We start from the raw sequence: 21,074 nt of genomic DNA on the forward strand, positions 1-21,074 counted from the left end.
GGATTATTATCTTGTCCTAAGTCTATGATATGTCTCTACTGTGAATCTTTCATTATATCTGTAGGTAATTCATATATACACATATTTCAAGAAGCTTTTTCTTCAATAAGACTTCTATGCCACCTCCCTGAATAAAAATGTACTTTCTTCCTATACATGTGCCCTGGTAGGTTTGATAGCTGGGATCACTAAATCTCATTTATCCTTTCCTACCATCTAAAATGCTAGACTTCAATTTCTGTCAAGTATTCCAATTCATCATTGTATTATTTACTCTTTCATCAATGGTAAAAATAATTTTTACCTCTGATACAGAGCATTTTTTCCAGCCTGAATTCTTTTTTTTTTTTTTTTTAATTTTATTTTATTTTTAAACTTTACATAACTGTATTAGATTTGCCAAATATCAAAATTATGGAATGGGGAGGGAGGAGGGAGGAGGGTTCAGGATGGGGAACACATGTATACCAGCCTGAATTCTAAAATCTACTATATTAGATTGACACAAGAATATCAATCATACTACTTAAGAATACACCTTCTTAAGAACTACCTCTGTATCTATCTTTATACCTATCTGTCTATATTAGTTTTCTACTCCTATGCAACAAATGGCTTAAAACAACACCTATTTATCATAGCACAGCTTCATTCCATGCGTCAGAAGTCTGGGCAAAGCTTAGCAGGAACCTGTGCTCAGGATCTCATAGGCTGAAATGAAGGTGTCAGCTGGGGCTGCAGTCTTATCTGATGCTCAGGATCTTCTTCCAAACTCATTCAGGTTTTGCCAGAATTCAGTTCCTTACAGTTAAAAAAACTCATAGTTATTATCATCTTCTTTGAAGCCAGAGGAATTCATCTTTCTTTTCTGTTTCTGATCTCTAAACTCTCATTTAAGAGTAGATCTGATTAAGTTAGGCCCACCCAGGATAAACTCCCATTTGATTAACTCAAAGACAACTGATTATATACCCTAACTACATCTGAAAAAATCTTTGCCATATAATGTAACATATTCATAGGAGTGACATTCTGTCATAGTCACAATCCTACCCACACCCAAGAGGAGGGAATTACACCAGGCATATTTACCAGTGGGTGGGAATCTTGGGGACCCATATTAAATTTCTGTGTAACACACTAGCTATACAATTATGCAGTTTTGATTACTCAATTTTTATACCAAATTTAGATCCGGATATTTTCTTTTCCAGAAGATTAAAATGCAACTATTTAAGATTAAATTTTGTCATCATTAAAAACTGAGGTTATTTAAAAGAATGTACCACTGATTCTGATGGCAAATCCAAAGAGGAACTTAAGAAAGTGCTTTGAGAAGTGGCATTGTCATTAGAATAAATTACTACTTCCTAAAGTAGTAAATGGGGGGAGGTATTCATCTGGATGAGAATATCCTGGTATTTTATTTTATGTACGTGTGTGCTCAGTCACGACTGACTCTGCGATCCATGGACTGTAGCCTGCCAGGCTCCTCTGTCCATGGGATTTTCCAGGCAAAAATACTGGAGTGGGTTGGCATACCCTCCTCCAGGGGATCTTCCTGACCCAGGATGGATCCCTCCTCTCTTGCGTCTCCTGCATTAGCAGGCAGATTCTTTACCACTGAGCCACCAGGGAATCCCAATATCCTGGTATGTTTCCATTAACAACATCGACTACACCATTTCTGAGTTAGTTTAACGTCAGTTATTGGAAAAAGATTATTTCTTTTAGCAATTTGAATAATTGTTTAGAAATTTAGTCATAAAAAACAAATGTGGTTTTATAGGTCTGCATGTGTGCTTAGTCACTTGGTCATGTTCCTCTCTTTGTGATCCATGGACTGTAGCCTGCCACGCTCCTCAGTCCATGATATTTTCCAGGCAAGAATACTGGAGTGGGTTGTCATTTCGTCCTCCAGATGATCCTGCTGACCCAGGGATCGAACCCAAGTGTCCCACAGCTCCTTCATTGGCAGGCAGATTCTTAACCAATGAGCTACCTGGGAAGCCTTTGTAAGTCTATATGTATGCAAACTATGTAAATATTTAAGAATGCTATGTTTGCTTATAGTAAGATTAGTAAAAACATGTCAAAATTTAACAGTATGGATAAAAACTATTGGTTAAAAACTTTAGGTTATTGAATCTTTTAAACAATTTCTACATATGATATAATAGATATGATAAATCACAGAACTACAAAGCTGGTAGGCACATTAATAGATTAACTAAGCTTTCATTCTTTTCTGAAACAGTATAATACTATACATAAAGGTTTTCTATTACAGTCAAAAAGATCATTAGGGACAGATCTTAAACACTGTGGAATTGACAACCCTCTTAATGTCTCAGTGAAATCTGCTCAGTTGTGTCCAACTCTTTGTGACCCCATGGACTATACAGTCCACAGAATACTCAAGTGGGTAGCCTTTCCCTTCTCCAGGGGATCTTCCTAACCAGGGATTGAACCCAGGTCTCCCACATTGCAGGCTGATTCTTTACCAGCTGAACCACAAATATTTAATTATGCTTTACTCTCTGTGGTTTCCATTAAATCTAATTTACAACTTTTGTTTCACAAAGCAACAACTAAGTAAAGATGTGAGGTCTAAAAGTACAACAAAATATGCCCAGGGAGGAGTCTAGAAAAAGCAGATAAATAGACCAGATAATACTTAATGGCAGGATTCTAGTTTTGGCAAGAGCAATCTTCCTTCTCATTTCCTCTATTTTAATAGCATCAGTAACTCTTAGCGGTTTTTTAATAGCAACTTGAAGAAAACTTCTACTAACGTCATGCTTGCTGCTGTTGTTGTTTAGTTGCTAAGTCGTGTCTGACTCTTTTGCGACCTGCCTGGCTCCTCTGTCCATGGGATTTCCCAGATAAGAATACTAGAGTAGGTTTCCATTTCTTCTCCAGGGGATCTTCCTAACCCAGGGATCTAACCCGTGTCTCCTGCTTGGCAGGCAGATTCCTTACCATCTGAGCCACTGGGGAAGCCCACTGATCCCCTGTAATATCCTTACAATATCCCTCAGCTATGACTGCAGCACATTGTCTTCCATAGTTCTTACATGTATGCCTTTTTGCCAGTGCTATTCACTCAGCTGATCTATACTCAGTATTGTATATCCTTCAATTAGTATTTTTAAAAATATTTATTTATCTGGCTGCACTGGGTCTTGGTTGCAGCACATGGGATCTTTGATGTTCATTGAAACATGCGGTATCTTTAGTGGTAGCATGTGAACTCTTAGTTGCAGTACATGCGATCTAGTTCTCTGACCAGGAATCAAACTCAGGCCCCCTGAATTGGGAACGTGGAGTCTTAGCCACTGGACCACGAGGGAGGTCCCTCAATCAGTAAGTATTTAATAAATATTAATTGAACTCAGTGTTTACATTTTCTAAAACCCCTTCATAATAACAATAATTGTCTAGTGGGAAAGAGAAATGTCATACACATAGTCTTGCATATAAATTTACAATAACTGTGACTAGTATTGTGAAGGAAAACTCTTGGTTATTAAGATGAAGAAGTTCAGGGGTTAGGATACAGAGAAAAATCTCAACAAATCTGTACAGGCTGATAGGACATATGTGAGGGATTAACCCCAATAGATCCTAGTCATTCCTTATTTCAAATCATTCTGCCAGGTCCTGTGCAAGAACTGATATACTTTTTGCATACTGATATCTTTACTTTGTGATTTATTATGTGATTTCAGATGATTTCATATCCCATTCTGCAAGGGTAAGAACCTTGTTTTGTCTCTTTACTGCCACTGGAACTCAACTAATGATTGATATGCAAGAATTATTCTTTGATAATTATGACATCATGAAAAAATGTAACACAAAAATTCCATTGATAAGAAACATATACATTTAAAAAGTAAAATATAATTAAGCCAAAAGTCAAAACTATGTCATGTAACACTGATTATCCAAGGGTCCTTTCTCCATTTTTCCTTCGATGAAAAGCCTCAGTTATGTTGAATAGTCACCCTCTTTATATGTCCATGGAAGGCATCCCTTGATAGCTGCAGAGAGTAAATATTCAATGGTCTGACACCAGTGATGCTAATTCCATTTCCCTTGCATGATGGGTTACTTAAGCAGCCTGTGATCCAATTTTGGCCAATGAGAAATGAGTAGAAGCGTTCTGGAGAAAGGTTTTTGCACTAATAAAAAAGATACAAATAATCAAATACCTATCCTCTTTAGTCAGAAATTGTCTAGTGAGCATCTAGTGAGCATATGATGAGCCTTCCCAGTAAGAGAATTCAAACCCAAGGATCTAGCCAATATTATGAGGATGGTGCAGGGAAAGATATAAAGGGTCAAGGTCTTTGATACTCCTGCTGAAGCAGTGAACAAACCCTAGAATTGGCCCTGTTTCTGAAGTTCCTGTTACATGAGATAGTGACTGTCTAGTTTTAAAGTCACTTTCAGCTGAATTTCCCATTACTCTGCTAATAGTAGCCTAACATATACAATGAACTTTCTAATCACATTTGCTTCACTTTTAGCTTTATTCAAAATCTTTACTGATTTTGAATATTTTATGATGGGCTAAATATGGTATTCTCTTTAAAATGTGACTTTTATTTTATCAAGAACACTTCACCAGAAATTTCAGCATAAGCATAAAATGACATGGAGGTTTTCCCCTGATTTTGAAACACAAAGCATTCTTGTTGAGTTTAGATTTCTATGGCAGAAATCTGCATGTGGCTAATAATTCTATTCATAAGCAGGAAGTGTGGCTACTTTGACAGATCATGGCTCAATAACAAGCATGCAGGTCTAAGTTATCACACAGTTTGGATGTGAATTCAACAGCAGGATAATGACAGTTGCCAAGGATTTGTGCTTGCTGTCGCTTCATACCAGTGTTGCCTGTCAAAATGTCTCTTTTTCTTATACAGAAGCCATAGAATTTTTATGGATAGCAATTACTTGCAATGTACAATGAAGTACATCAAATCTAACAACCACTCTTTAGCCCCTCATTATTTAGTAGTCTCTTTGTTAAATGTAGTCAACCATTTTCATCTAAATTATTTATTTATACTGTATATTTGACAAGCATATATTTCTTGCTTTATATTCCTATGGCATTTAAACCTTCCTGAAGAGTTATGGGTTTTTTTTTCCTTAATATTGTCATTTGTAAAACTTGTCTTTATCCTATTATCATTTTAACCGTAATTAAACTCTCTAATTAGAATAAATACAAATAAGAAAATGTAAACATAAAGGAAAATGACCTTAAGTACATTTAATAAGAAATCACCAACTTAAAATACTGGATGCAACAGATAAAAGAAATAACCCCACATATGTTTGCTGCATGGAAACTTGTACAAAATGTGGAGAACACAAAGCACAAAGATTTCATTACTTGTCATTCTACCTTTCCCCCAGTTGAAGAAACAAATAACCTCTAAAGACATAAACACCTTTCTACAGTTACTAGGTAAAATGTAATTTAAACATCATGGAAAGTGAATAACAGAAGTGGCAATAATAAATGTGAACAATTTCCGCCAAATTTTATTTTGAATACCAGAAGAAAATATAATTCTAGTTTGACCTAGAAATATTGGTAAAGATACCTTGATTGCAGTGCAATTTTCAATTATTTTATAGCACAGTAAGCCCAATTTTCATTTGTAGCTCAATTACTGAATAATAACTAATGTATTATGTTCAAATTACACGTATATCCTAAAGGAGATATTCAATGTTTGTTAAATTGAACTTTCTTGCTTTTGTAGAAGGAAACGTAAAAAAGAAAAACAATTTATACAATTTGTAAAGGACTCATCTGAGTACAGGATCAGGGCATAAATTATCCCACTCAAAGGAAAAAATGAATATTAGTTCTGCTTGTGCAAACTAGCAAAGGAATAAAAATAAAGCACATCTTAAATCTAAAATTGGGGGAGATTATAGAAATATAAGGATTTTCCAGAGGAAATGCAAATTTTTAAAAAGAAATGATATAGTCTTTTAACATTTTTAAAGTATAGCTCAGTCAGTAAAGAATCTGCCTGCAATGCAGGAGACCTGGGTTTGATTCCTAGGTTGGGAAGATCCCCTGGAGAAGGAAATGGCAACCCACTCCAGTTTCTTGCCAGGAGAATCCCATGGACAGAGGAGCCTGGTAGGCTGCAGTCTACGGGGTCTCAAGAGTCAGACATGACTTAGAGACTAAACCACCAACACCACCAATATATTAATGTTTGGATCTGCAGAGTGTTTTTTTAAGACTTTAAGGAAAAATATGACAAAAGTTTTGAATTAGGAAAAGTGTAATTTGTTGGGCAATGGAGGTTGAAAACAGTGGAGGTGTTGCCTTGCTGGTGCCTTGCTGTCCCTAGAAAAGGTAACATAACCAAATACTTATATTTCAAAAAGAGTCTAAGACTCATTCCAATTCAAAATAGCCAAGATAACTAAAATGACATAAAAAAGTGAGTGACTAGATTAAGCACTGTTGGTCTCCTCGAAAGCAAGATTTGTCTGTGAATCAGCAACCAGATAATCTATAATAAGAAGTTGTTGGCAATTCACTTTTAAAACTGATTTAAGTCCTAATATAATATACTAACAATAATTTGTCCTCTGGGGAACTAAAAGACTTGATATTACACTTAGTTGCAAGCAGGATTAAAAAAAAACAACAACACTACAACATTCTATTATAAAAATCATGAAATTACATTCTTAGATGACCATCAGCTAAAACTTATTAAAATATATGTGGGATAGAAAGAGATATTAACTATCTAGACCATTCTGTTAGTTTTGTGATATACAATTTTGGGACTTCCCTGGCAGTCCAGTTTTTAAGACTTCACTTTCCAATGCAGGAGATGCAGGTTAAATCCTTGGTTGGGGAGTTAAGATCCCACAAGCCTCACAGCCAAAACAGCAAGACATAAAACAGAAGCAATACCATAAACTAATTCAATGAAGACTTTAAAAATGATCTACATAAAAAAATCTTTTTAAAAATGCAATTTTAATTTGGAAATTGTCCACTTTTAGCATTCAGAGACACCTTCCACAAATAGAGCAGAACTGCCCCTAGATACCTATTACCAATAAATAATTGATTCTGCTTCATGCTTCAAAGGTTGATACCCTGTACCAGGTCACCTGGGAATGCATCAGACTACAGCTGGGTAGGAAAGGTTCCCTATCATTTGCTTTCCTTGAAGTAACCACAAGAATGAAGCTAGATTTCTCCAGTCATCTGACCTTTTGGTGGCAAGTCATAAAATGGGAGGATCAGTCCTTCTTGGGCACGATATATTGAACTCACACTATTGATGATTAGTTTTCTTTTCGGGGGGAAGGGAAGGCTCCTGGCACAGCAGTTTTTGCTTTGCTACAAACAAATATAACAGAATGACAGAGGCAAACCATTGTAAGAACACAAGAAAGAGAGAAAAGAAGGATAAGGTAAATGCAATAAAAAGTAAATTAATACCACAGATAATAACATGAGAATAATGTGATTCATCACTGCATGGTTACAAAGACTGGATTTAATGTGGGCAGGTTTTGTAAAAACGTACAATGTTTTTAGTGAAGAAAAGCACAGTCTCTGTTATATAAGTAAAGGAACAACAAATTGACTATACTTTAATAATTATTTCTCATAAAGGATCAAAAAGATGGTGGAATAAAGGTGGCAAGGGAAAAAAGGATGAGACAAGAGAAGTTTTAACCTCAATCAGGGGGGAAACGTCTTTACTCGGAGAAAATTGCCTCTCTCTGATAATCATATTACTGCCAATGGATCTTAGATTACCATTAGCCTTTATGAACTTGACCCTTCAGGTTGAAACTCGTCATTTTCTTTTTCATAAAAGTAAAGGGCCTCTGGGCATTGTCTTTGACTTTCTATTCAATTGTCAAGAAGAGGGTTACTTCTAGGTATATCATATAAAGTTGATGGTAACAGACAATGGTGATAGAAAAGAAGTTACTGCTATTGCTGCTGCTAAGTTGCTTCAGTCGTGTCCGACTCTGCGACCCCATAGATGGCAGCCCACCAGGCTCCCCCGTCCCTGGGATTCTCCAGGCAAGAACACTGGAGTGGGTTGCCATTTCCTTCTCCAATGCACGAAAGTGAAAAGTGAAAATGAAGTCACTCAGTCGTGTCCGACTCTTAGCGACCCCATGGACTGCAGCCTACCAGGCTCCTCCATCCATGGGATTTGCCAGGCAAGAGTACTGGAGTGGGGCGCCATCGTCTTCTCTGAAAAGAAGTCAGGATCCAGACAAAGAAATAGAAGTACAATGAAACAAACTATAAGAAAAAGGTGGTAGGAAAAGTGTAATACAAAAAGCAAATAAAACAAAAGTTAGAGACTCAGACAAAGAATGGAAAGAAACCGAACAAATAAAATTACAAGCTCTATAAAAGATATCACAAAAGACAGAATAAAAAGTAAACCTATTACTATTTTGGAAAGGGAACTTGGTAAAAATAAATTCTAAAGGCAATTTTAAAATGTGCACACACACATTAGCATTGGCAATTGTATAAAGGACTACTTAAAAATCCTATTTAGAAATTTTCTTCCATTGTTTTACTGGGAGGAACTATCATGAGAAACCTACGTCTCTACAACATAACCACTGGGTAATGATTTCCTAGAATTATCTAGCCATGTAGCTAGCACACTGTGTCAGTGCTCTCAGACATTGCTAACATGCACTCACAGCTTAGAGGAACAGGGCAAAACGAAGGTTAGCTGAAAATCTATATTTCACTTTCACCTAAAAACTTAGTGACAGATTAAAAAAAAAAGACAATCAAACTCCTCAAAGATATAAACAGGAGATATCGTATGTAAGGAGATTAACACAATCCGTAATTTAAGAATACTTTCTTCAATATTTTTATAATCAACATTTCCTTTTAAACATAAAAACTATGGTATTACATTTAGCCAGACAACAGTTTATCAAAACCTAACATATACTTTTTTGTTCTTTTACTTCCTTTTTTATTTTTTTAATATTTATTTGGCTGCAGCAGTTCTTATTTATGGTGGGACCTTTTATTTTCCCCTAAGTTGCAGCAAGTGGGATCTAGTTCCCCGACCAGGGATCGAACTCAAGCTCCCTGCACTGGGAGCATGGAGTCTTAGCCACTGGACTACCAGGAAAGTCTCTGTTCTTTTACTTTCTAATTGAGAAAAAAAAAACCACAGGAAAAATATCTCTGTCTCCTCTGCTTTATATTTCTGAGAAGTGTGGTAGAGTATGAGTTTCATCTGTGGAGTTAGAGCTATCTGGGTTCAAACTTTACCTTTTCTACTTACCCTGGTGGCTCAGACTGTGAAGAACCTGCCTGCAATGAAGGATACCGGGGTCCAATCCCTGGGTCAGGAAGATCCCCTGGAGAAGGAAATGGCAACCCACTCCAGTATTCCTGCCTGGAGAATCCTATGGACAACGAGTCTGGCAGGCTACAGTCCATGGGGTTGCAAAAAATCAGACAGGACTGAGCAACTCACACACTTTCTTTACGTACCAGCTGTGTGACATTAATTAACCTCTCTAGGTCTTGGTTTCCTCATACATAAAATGGAGATGACTAAAATACTGTCTGCCGTACATTCCTCTCAGAGTTGTTTTGAGAACTAAATAAATATAACACAGGCTAAGCACTTAGCATGGTGACAGCTGCTGCCGCTGCATCACTTCAGTCGTGTCCAACTGTGTGCGACCCCACAGACGGCAGCCCACCAGGCTCCCCCGTCCCTGGGCTTCTCCAGGCAAGAGTGCTGCAGTGGGCTGCCATTGCCTTCTCCAAGCATGATGACTGGCAAATAGCAAGCACTGCCCGCCCTGCCATTACTGTTCTCATCACTAGCCTACCTGTCCAAGTCGGGCTCCAGGAATCATTTATGTTTATTGTATCATCTATCTTTTTCATTCCCATAAAATAGGCGGAAAAAAAACAAACAGAAGGGTTCTAACCTAGGCAACAACCTGGCAGCCCATCACATCTCCAAATTTTTATTGATACAGTCTTTACTAAATACAGAGAATTTACATAAAAGAGCTAACACTTAAAGCACTTTTATCCCCATCAGAATTGCTTAAGCTGCTGAAATAATAATAAGTAATAAAAAAAGTTTAAGATGCTGCTTCTTACCTTGGTAAGCCATTTGAAATATATTTGTAAGTTGACTGAATGGTATCCCCATTGAAGGTGTCTTCAGGATTGCTTTGCTGTGATATGTCTGTGACTTTAGTCAAGGGTGATAAAGGAGACTGAGAAAGTACCACTTTGTGGTCTTCTGTCATTTTCAGCTCAAACTGAGGAAGAATGTTATTTAACGTAAAATGTAAAATCCTCCTGGATTATCAGTGAGGCTGGGCATTAATCACAATTTACTTCCCATTATGTAGTGGTTGCTAAATGTGAAATCTCATTAGAAATGAGCAGAGATGAGACCTAAAGGAAGACAAAAACATGAATCTAAATCTTTGATAGTTGCAATACTATTTAAGAAAAAACGAATATTTTTTGCAAAGTATTTTAATTTTGCTATTTGCTAAAACATCGCTAGAGGAACCAGAGATCAAATTGCCAACATCATCAAAAAAGCAAGAGACTTCACATCTATTTCTGCTTTATTGACTATGTCAAATACTTTGACTGTATGGATCACAATAAACTGTGGAAAATTCTGAAAGAGATGGGAATACCACACCATCTGACCTGCCTCTTGATACACGTGTATGCAGGTCAGGAAGCAACAGTTAGAACTGGACATGGAACAACTGACTGGTTCCAAATAGGAAAAGGAGTATGTCAAGGCTGTATATTGTCACCCTGCTTATTTAACTTCTATGCAGAGTACCTCATGAGAAACGCTGGGCTGGAAGAAGCACAAGCTGGAATCAAGATTGCCGGGAGAAATATCAATAAGCTCAGATATGCAGATGACACCACCCTTATGGCAGAAAGTGAAGAGGAACTAAAGAGCCTCTTGATGAAAGTGAAAGAGGAGAGTGAAAAAGTTAAGGCTTAAGGCTCAACATTCAGAAAACGAAGATCATGGCATCCGGTCCCATCACTTCATGGGAAATAGATGGGGAAACAGTGGAAACAGTGGCTGACTTTATTTTTGGGGGGAGAATACACATAAGAACTGTATGAAAAAGAGCTTGATGACCCAGATAATCACAATGGTGTGATCACTCACCTTGAGCCAGACATCCTGGAATGTGAAGTCAAGTGGGCCTTAGAAAGCATCACTACGAACAAAGCTAGTGGAGGTGATGGAATTCCAGTGGAGCTATTTCAAATCCTGAAAGATGATGCTCTGAAAGTGCTGCACTCAACATGCCAGCAAATTTGGAAAACTCAGCAGTGGCCACAGGACTGGAAAAGGTAAGTTTTCATTCCAATCCCAAAGAAAGGCAATGCCAAAGAATGCTCAAACTACCGCACAATTGCACCCATCTCACACGCTAGTAAAGTAATGCTCAAAATTCTCCAAGCCAGGCTTCAGCAATATGTGAACCGTGAACTTCCTGATGTTCCAGCTGGCTTTAGAAAAGGCAGAGGAACCGAGAGACCAAATTGCCAACATCTGCTGGACCATGGAAAAAGCAAGGGACTTCCAGAAAAACATCTATTTCTGCTTTATTGACTATGCCAAAGCCTTTGACTGTGTGGATCACAATAAACTGTGGACAATTCTGAAAGAGATGGGAATACCAGACCACCTGATCTGCCTCTTGAGAAATCTGTATGCAGGTCAGGAAGCAACAGTTAGAACTGAACATGGAACAACAGACTGGTTCCAAATAGGAAAAGGAGTACGTCAAGGCTGTATATTGTCACCCTGCTTATTTAACTTATATGCAGAGTACATCATGAGAAACGCTGGGCTGGAAGAAGCACAAGCTGGAATCAAGACTGCCGGGAGAAATATCAATAACATCAGATATGCAGATGACACCACTCTTATAGCAGAAAGTGAAGAGGAACTAAAAAGCCTCTTGATGAAAGTGAAAGTGGAGAGTGGAAAAGTTGGCTTAAAACTCAACATTCAGAAAATGAAGATCATGGCATCCGGTCCCATCACTTCATGGAAATAGATGGGGAAACAGTGGAAACAGTGTCAGACTTTATTTTTTTGGGCTCCAAAATCACTGCAGATGGTGACTACAGCCATGAAATTAAAAGACGCTTACTCCTTGGAAGGAAAGTTATGACCAACCTAGATAGCATATTAAAAAGCAGAGACATTACTTTGCCAACAAAGGTTCATCTAGTCAAGGCTATGGTTTTTCCAGTGGTCATGTATGGATGTGACAGTTGGGCTATGAAGAAGGCTGAGTGCCAAAGAATTGATGCTTTTGAACTGTGGTGTTGGAGAAGACTCTTGAGAGTCCCTTGGACTGCAAGGAGATCCAACCAGTCCATTCTGAAGGAGATCAGCCCTGGGATTTCTTTGGAAGAAATTATGCTAAAGCTGAAACTCCAGTACTTTGTCCACCTCATGCGAAGAGTTGACTCATTGGAAAAGACTCTGATGCTGGGAGGGATTGGGGGCAGGAGGAGAAGGGGAAGACAGAGGATGAGATGGCTGGATGGCATCACTGACTCGATGGTCGTGAGTCTAGGTGAACTCCGGGAGTTGGTGATAGACAGGCGGGCCTGGCGTGCTGCAATTAATGGGGTCACAAAGAGTCAGACACGACTGAGCGACTGAACTGAACTGAACTGAAAATCACTGCAGATGGTGACTGCAGCCATGAAATTAAGACACTTACTCCTTGGATGGAAAATTATGACCAACCTAGATAGCATATTAAAAAGGAGGGACATTACTTTGCCAACAAAGGTTCATCTAGTCAAGGCTATGGTTTTTCCAGTGGTCATGTATGGATGTGACAGTTGGACTGTGAAGAAAGCTGAGTGCCGAAGACTTGATGCTTTTGAACTGTGTTGTTGGAGAAGACTCTTGAGAGTCCCTTGGACTACAAGGAGATCCAACCAGTCCATTCTAAAGGAGATCAGCCCTGGGTGTTCTTTGGAAGGAATGAAGCTAAAGCTGAAACTCCAATTCTTTGGCTACCTCATGCAAAGAGTTGACTCATTGGAAAAGACTCTGATGCTGGGAGGGATTGGGGGCAGGAGGAGAAGGGGACGACAGAGGATGAGATGGCTGGATGGCATCACTGACTCAATGGACGTGAGTTTGAGTGAACTCCGGGGGTTGGTGATGGACAGTCCGGCCTGGAGTGCTGCAATTCATGGGGTCACAAAGAGTTGGACACAACTGAGTGACTGAACTGAACTGAACTGATACATACATATGTAAAACCAAATAATTTTGCTATATACCTAAAATTAACACAGTATTATAGATCAACTATACTTCAATTAAAAAAAAGGAATTGAATGGAAATAAGTTTAAGGAAAAATAAGAAAGATATAACATTTTCAGCTGTTGAAGAAGAGCTTCTTAATATTTTTACTGTTTTAAAATCCCAGTAGCATTCAGGCCATGAACATGTGACATACTGTCATGCCTGAAAACAAGAAAGCTATTAAAGCCAAGTGGGGCATGCCAAAAGGACATGGGGACCAACTTGAAGGGAATTCCAGGGGGCAAAGATGGGGCACTCTGAACACTGAACAAAAAAAAAGGAAAAGATCAGGAGTTCCCTAGTCGTCTAGTGGTTAAGACTGCAGGCTTCCACTGCAGCGGGCACAGGTTCAGTCTCTGGTTTGGAGAGTTAGGATCCCACATGCCACGTGGCTTTTACTTCAGTCAAGGAGAAGATTGAAACATTCAGTTCAGTTCAGTTCAGTCCCTCAGTCGTGTCCGACTCTCTACGACCCCATGAATTGCAGCATGCCAGGCCTCCCTGTCCATCACCAACTCCCGGAGTTCACTCAGACTCACGTCCATCGAGTCAGTGATGCTATCCAGCCATCTCATCTTCTGTCTTCCCCTTCTCTTCCTGCCCCCAATCCCTCCCAGCATCAGAGTCTTTTCCAATGAGTCAACTCTTCGCATGAGGTGGTCAAAGTACTGGAGTTTCAACTTTAGCATCATTCCTTCCAAAGAAATCCCAGGGCTGATATCCTTCAGAATGGACTGGTTGGATCTCCTTGCAGTCCAAGGGACTCTCAAGAGTCTTCTCCAACACCACAGTTCAAAAGCATCAATTCTTTGTTCAGCTTTCTTCACAGACCAACTCTCACATCCATACATGACCACTGGAAAAACCATAGCCTTGACTAGACGGACCTTTGTTGGCTAAGTAATGTCTCTGCTTTTTAATATGTTATCTAGGTTGGTCATAACTTAAATGTATAAAAATCCATGATTACTTAATAATACTAAAAGTTTTATAACCTTATTGCTTCATCACTCACCTTTGTTGCTTGCTAGGGCACCAATTTATTATTCTGAAAAATAATAAATATACTTTTTCTGGTTTCCTAAAGGGCTTCCCTGGTGGCTCATATGGTAAAGAACCTGTCTGCAATATAGGAGACCCAGATTCGATCCCTAGGTCGGGAAGATCCCCTGAAGAAGGGAATAGCAGCTACCCACTCCAGTATTCTTGCTTGGAGAATTCCATGGACAGAAGAGCCTGGCAGGCTGTAATATATGGGGTTTCCTAAAGTGGGCTATAATTGGATGACCAAACAGGTGATGAGAGAAAATTCTTTTTCATCATTAATACATGTAGATGGAATAAAAGAATTAGCAACTGATCATATTGCAAACCATAATGAAATAGTGGGTCCAGATAATGTCTGTCCCCAGGTAATGTTTGTCATTATTAAAGAGTGATGGGAAATTTATAATAGATGAATCTGACTGATATCACTTATGCCACTGAAACATATTAATATGTCATTAAAGTAAAACAACCAGAAATTGTTTCTCCTTATGTGAGATCAGTGAGATTACAAATACAGGAAAATCTATAAAGCATTCATTCATGCTACAAACACTGAATGTAATCAAGTTTTTAGATCTAACTTCTAGTTTGTGAGAAATAGGGGAGGATAGAGAAACATGTTAAATGATATAGCACGGAGAATAAGAGGAGGGGGAAAATGTTATAAAAGAAAAGAGACTTAAGGATTATATCAACCAAATACAATGTATAAACCTTGTTTAGATCCTGATTTGAACAAACCAACTTTAAGAAGACAGACATTTTTGAGGCAACTGGTGATATCTGAACACAAACTGGATACTATTGGTATTAAGGTTAATCATTTTATTGGATACGGATAAAAGGTATTATTATAATAAACATCTGTTAGAGATACAAACCAAACTGTTTTTAAACAAAGTATTATTCAGGTTTGCTCTAAAATACTATAGGAAGAAAAGTGAAAGAGAGTATAGATAAGAATGGCAGATGTTAATGGCTTTTTATATTGGATAAAGAATATATAGGAGTTTATTATTTTTCCTTTTGTGTTTGAAAATGTTCATAAAATGTTTTTTAAAAACCATATGGAACTTATATTTTATTGGATATGTTTAAAAGACTAATGTAATAGTTTTATTTTAAAATATCAGCATTCATAGTACACCAAAAATTACATCTTTTCCAACTATTTAAGCTTATAATGGGAAATTTTAAATGTCAACTTAAAAATGTGCATGGGAATATATAACCAAAGCTATTTAAAGGTCACTATTAGAGCCACTAAGTACCTCTGACCTCAGCTTTGAGCAAGGAAAGAATGTAAATAGGACAGAGCTGACACAGATACCCTCCTACTCTTCCCAGGTAAACTGGGATTTGCTTAGTTTTCCTGGGTTTGCTTACGAAGGGCCCATTCCAGAGGTGAGAGACTGGTCCTCTTAATTCCTTCATTGTGGACAAAGTGCTTATGATTGCCATAGAATCACCATAATTTAACACTTCTTTCACAGCTTGTTATTAGTCCCTCAGCCAGATAGTGATGATCAGATGCATTTGCTTAAAATCTCAGACTGTGAGAGAGGATCACTGAAGTTCAAAGTGAAGAGTACTGCCAAGTGGAAAATTATCTTGATATAAGGGTAGCTGCTGAACACATTACCAAGCAAGCTAACCAGGAGGGCTCACAGCCCAAATTAAAATGCTCTATTCACACAATTTTGGAGAAGGCAATGGCACCCCACTCCAGTACTTTTGCTTGGAGAATACCATGGACGGAGGAGCCTGGTAGGCTGCAGTTCATGGGGTCGCTAGAGTCGGACACGACTGAGCAACTTCACTTTCACTTTTCACTTTCATGCACTGGAGAAGGAAATGGCAACCCACTCCAGTGTTCTCGCCTGGAGAATCCCAGGGACAGGAAGCCTGGTTGGCTGCCGTCTATGGGGTCGCACAGAGTCAGACACAACTGAAGCAACTTAGCAGCAGCAGCAAGCAGCAGCATTCACACAATTTACTAAAAAAAATACATACAGTGATAAGAAAGGGGAAAGAAAGCAGTAAAGTCAACATACTTAAGATAGGGTATGAGTGCCATGGTCACACTGTCGAAATCTTGTTCTTTCTGCCCATATCAGTCTTCCCCATGATGGTGTGCTATGGAAACCAGAGTTGGGATTTGAGCCAGAGGCCCAGATAGAAGGTACCAAGGAATAATGGGAGAGACATAGAGGCAGTTGTGCCTCGTCAAAGCTATAGCTTGTGAATTAACTTTGTGAAGAGCTATAGGTTTTATTTGTATTTCTTGGGCATAGCTCTTTGGGCCAAAAGGAACCATATTGGATGTTATCAGGTTGTGGGTAGTTTAGAGATGACACAGAAATCAGCGCTGAATTGGCAAGGTCATGACTTAGTCTGCCTCTCTGTTGAATAAAACTTGTCTATTCTATCATATATGTCATTTAGTCTATTTATCTTGGCACATTTTATAGGTTACTAACTTGATTACTTGATTAAATTTAAGAAAGTAGGAAAAACCACTAAACCATTCAGGTATGATCTAAATCAAATCCCTTATGATTATACAGTGGAAGTGAGAAATAGATTTAAGGGACTAGATCTGATAGATAAGAGTGCCTGATGAACTATGGACTGAGGTTTGTGACATTGTACAGGAGACAGGGATCAAGATCATCCCCATGGAAAAGAAATGCAAAAAAGCAAAATGGCTGTCTGGGGAGGCCTTACAAATAGCTGTGAAAAGAAGAGAAGTGAAGAGCAAAGGAGAAAAGGAAAGATATATGCATCTGAATGCAGAGTTCCAAAGAATACCAAGAGATAAGAAAGCCTTCCTCAGCGGTCAATGCAAAGAAATAGAGGAAAACAACAGAATGGGAAAGACTAGAGATCTCTTCAACAAAATTTGAGATACCAAGGGAACATGTCATGCAAAGATGGGCTCGATAAAGGACAGAAATGGTATGGACACAAGAGAAGCAGAAGATATCAAGAAGAGGTGGCAAGAATACACAGAAGAACTGTACAAAAAAGATCTTCACGACCCAGATAATCACGATGGTGTGATCACTCACCTAGAGCCAGACATCCTGGAATGTGAAGTCAAGTGGGCCTTAGAAAGCATCGCTACGAACAAAGCTAGTGGAGGTGATGGAATTCCAGTGGAGCTATTTCAAATCCTGAAAGATGATGCTGTGAAAGTGCTGCACTCAACATGCCAGCAAATTTGGAAAACTCAGCAGTGGCCACAGGACTGGAAAAGGTCAGTTTTCATTCCAATCTCAAAGAAAGGCAATGCCAAAAAATGCTCAAACTACCGCACAATTGCACTCATCTCACACGCTAGTAAAGTAATGCTCAAAATTCTCCAAGCCAGGCTTCAGCAATATGTGAACCATGAACTTCCTGATGTTCAAGCTGGTTTTAGAAAAGGCAGAGGAACCGAGAGACCAAATTGCCAACATCCGCTGGATCATCGAAAAAGCAAGGGACTTCCAGAAAAACATCTATTTCTGCTTTATTGACTATGCCAAAGCCTTTCACTGTGTGGATCACAATAAACTGTGGACAATTCTGAAAGAGATGGGAATACCAGACCACCTGACCTGCCTCTTGAGAAATCTGTATGCAGGTCAGGAAGCAACAGTTAGAACTGAACATGGAACAACAGACTGGTTCCAAATAGGAAAAGGAGTACGTCAAGGCTGTATATTGTCACCTTGCTTATTTAACTTATATGCAGAATACATCATGAGAAACGCTGGGCTGGAAGAAGCACAAGCTGGAATCAAGACTGCTGGGAGAAATATCAATAACCTCAGATATGTAGATGACACCACCCTTATGGCAGAAAGTGAAGAGGAACTCAAAAGCCTCTTGATGAAAGTGAAAGAGGAGAGTGGAAAAGTTGGCTTAAAACTCAACATTCAGAAAATTAAGATCATGACATCTGGTCCCATCACTTCATGGGAAATAGATGGGGAAACAGAAGAAACAGTGTCAGACTTTATTTTGGGGGGCTCCAAAATCACTGCAGATGGTGACTGCAGCCATGAAATTAAAAGACGCTTACTCCTTGGAAAAAAAGTTATGTCCAACCTAGACAGCACATTCAAAAGCATAGACATTACTTTGCCAACAAAGGTTTGTCTAGTCAAGGCTATGGTTTTTCCTGTGGTCATGTATGGATGTGACAGTTGGACTGTGAAGAAAGCTGAGTGTCAAAGAATTGATGCTTTTAAACTGTGGTGTTGGAGAAGACTCCTGAGAGTCCCTTGGACTGCAAGGAGATCCAACCAGTCCATTCTGAAGGAGATCAGCCCTGGGATTTCTTTGGAAGGAATGATGCTAAAGCTGAAACTCCAGTACTTTGGCCACCTCATGTGAAGAGCTGACTCATTGGAAAAGACTCTGATGCTGGGAGGGATTGGGGGCAGGAGGAGAAGGGGACAACAGAGGATGAGATGGCTGGATGGCATCACTGACTCGATGGACGTGAGTCTGAGTGAACTCCAGGAGTTGGTGATGGACAGGGAGGCCTGGCGTGCTGCGATTCATGGGGTCACAAAGATTCGGACACAACTGAGCGACTGAACTGAACTGAACTGAATTGAGCTTGATTACTATGTAACATTTAGCACATATTCTGAATCCTGTGTTTCTTTCTTAAACTACTGACTTATACATATCTATAATTTTTTGGCATGCATGCAAGATCTTAGTTCCCGACCAGGGATTGAACCATGTGCCCTGCAGTGGACGCAAGGATTCTTAACCACAAGACCACCAGGGAAGTCCCACATATCTATACTTAATACAGTCTGTGAATTCCATCTGTACTTCATAAGCTATTAGCTTACTTACTACCTATCTCAACATTTCTTCTGTTTCATTATATCATTTTTAAATCTTATACAGCTGAATTGAATATTCAAACTCACATTATATGGTGCCTTCTATAATAGTAGGCTAGATATACTAGGAGCAGTGAAAGAAAGATACAAGAAAACAAGAAAATACAAGAAATGTGGGACTGCCATCATCTTAAACGGCTGTAGGTGCAATTACAGCACGGTTGCAAGATACAAGCTTAATATACAAAAGTTAATTGTAAACAAGTAGAATTTGAAATTAGAAACATTTGCCCACTACTCAAAAAAAAAAAAAAAAAAAAGAAATACTGAGGTATAAATCTAACAAAATATGTATAAGATCTATATGAGGAAAAGTACAGAAGCCCAGAAATAGACCCACACAAAGTTTGACAAAGGCGAACAATGGCACAAAGATGGTCTTTTCAACTAATGGTACTGGAACAGTGGCACATACACATGCAAAAAAGAGAGAGAGAGAATCTAAACACAGACCTCATACCTTTCACATAAATTAGCTCAAAATGAATCACAGAACTAAATGTAAAACAGAACCATAACACTCTTAGAAGATAACACAGAAGATAACCTGGATGACCTTGGGTATGTCAATGACTTCTTAGATACAACACCAAGGCATGATCCATGAAAGAAATAACCAATCCACCACATTTCATTAAAATTAAAAACTTCTGCTCTGTGGAAGACAAAAGAGAATGAGAAGACGAGTCACTTACTGGGAGAAAATATTTGCAACAGACACGTCTGATAAATGAATATCATCCGAAATTTACAAAGAACTCTTAGAACTCAACAATAAGAAAACAAACAGCCTGATTTAAAAATGGGCCAAAGACCTTAACAGAAACCTGACCAAAGAAGACATACAGATGGCAAAGAAGCACATGACAAGATGCTTCACAGTATATATCAGCAGGCAAATGCACGTTAAAATAACAGATATACCACTACACACCTATTAGAATGGCCAAAATCCTGTGAAGCAACAGGAACTCTCATTCACTGTTGGCGGGAATGCAAAATAGTACAGCCACACTGGAAGAGCTGGGTGGTTTCTTACAAAACTAAACACACACTTACCATATGACTCAGAAATCATGCTTCTTGATATTTATCTAAATAATGTGAAAACTTATGTCCACACAAAAACCTGCACTTGGATGTTTATAGCAGGTTTCTTCATAACTGCCAAAACTTGGAAGCAACCAAGATGTCCTTCAGTAGGTGAATAGATACGCAAACTATGGTCTATCTAGGTAATGAAATATTATTCAGCACTAAAAAAAACCCAAAATGAGCTATGATGCCATGAAAAGATATGGAGGGATCTTAAATGAGTATTCAAATGAAAGAAGCCAATATGAAAAGTCTATGCACCATATGATTCCAACTACTGACATTCTGGAAATGTCAAATAGCAAATGGTAAAACTGTGGAGACCTTAAAAAAAGTAATTGCCAGGGGTCAGGGGTGTGGTGATAGAAATGAATATATGGAACATGATATTTCTATGAAAAATACTCTGTATAATACCATAATTGACAGGTACATGCCATTATACATTTGTCTAAACCATAGAAGTGAATACCATGAATGAACCCTAATGTAAACTATAGACTCTTAATGATTATGATATGTCAATGTAGGTTTATCAGTTGTAATAAATGTACCAGTCTTCTGGTGGATATTTATAAAGAAGGAGGCTAT

At 38.5% G+C, this 21,074-nt stretch overlaps 1 protein-coding gene across 2 annotated transcripts in view; it reads right to left on the reverse strand.

Moving 5' to 3' along the window:
• Window positions 1-21,074, reverse strand: part of DCDC1 (doublecortin domain containing 1) — a 477,869-nt gene that overhangs the window by 440,224 nt on the left and 16,571 nt on the right. The window contains exon 2 of one of the 2 annotated variants that reach the window (XM_055549196.1): window positions 10,193-10,519. In XM_055549196.1, coding sequence (XP_055405171.1) covers window positions 10,193-10,344 — 152 coding nt within the window. In that variant the 5' untranslated portion in view covers window positions 10,345-10,519. The remainder of the gene's footprint in view (window positions 1-10,192; window positions 10,520-21,074) is intronic. The other variant, XM_055549197.1, reaches the window with a different exon arrangement.

This window comes from Bubalus kerabau, chromosome 15, assembly GCF_029407905.1.
Source record: "Bubalus kerabau isolate K-KA32 ecotype Philippines breed swamp buffalo chromosome 15, PCC_UOA_SB_1v2, whole genome shotgun sequence".
Taxonomy (NCBI): Eukaryota; Metazoa; Chordata; class Mammalia; order Artiodactyla; family Bovidae; genus Bubalus; species Bubalus kerabau.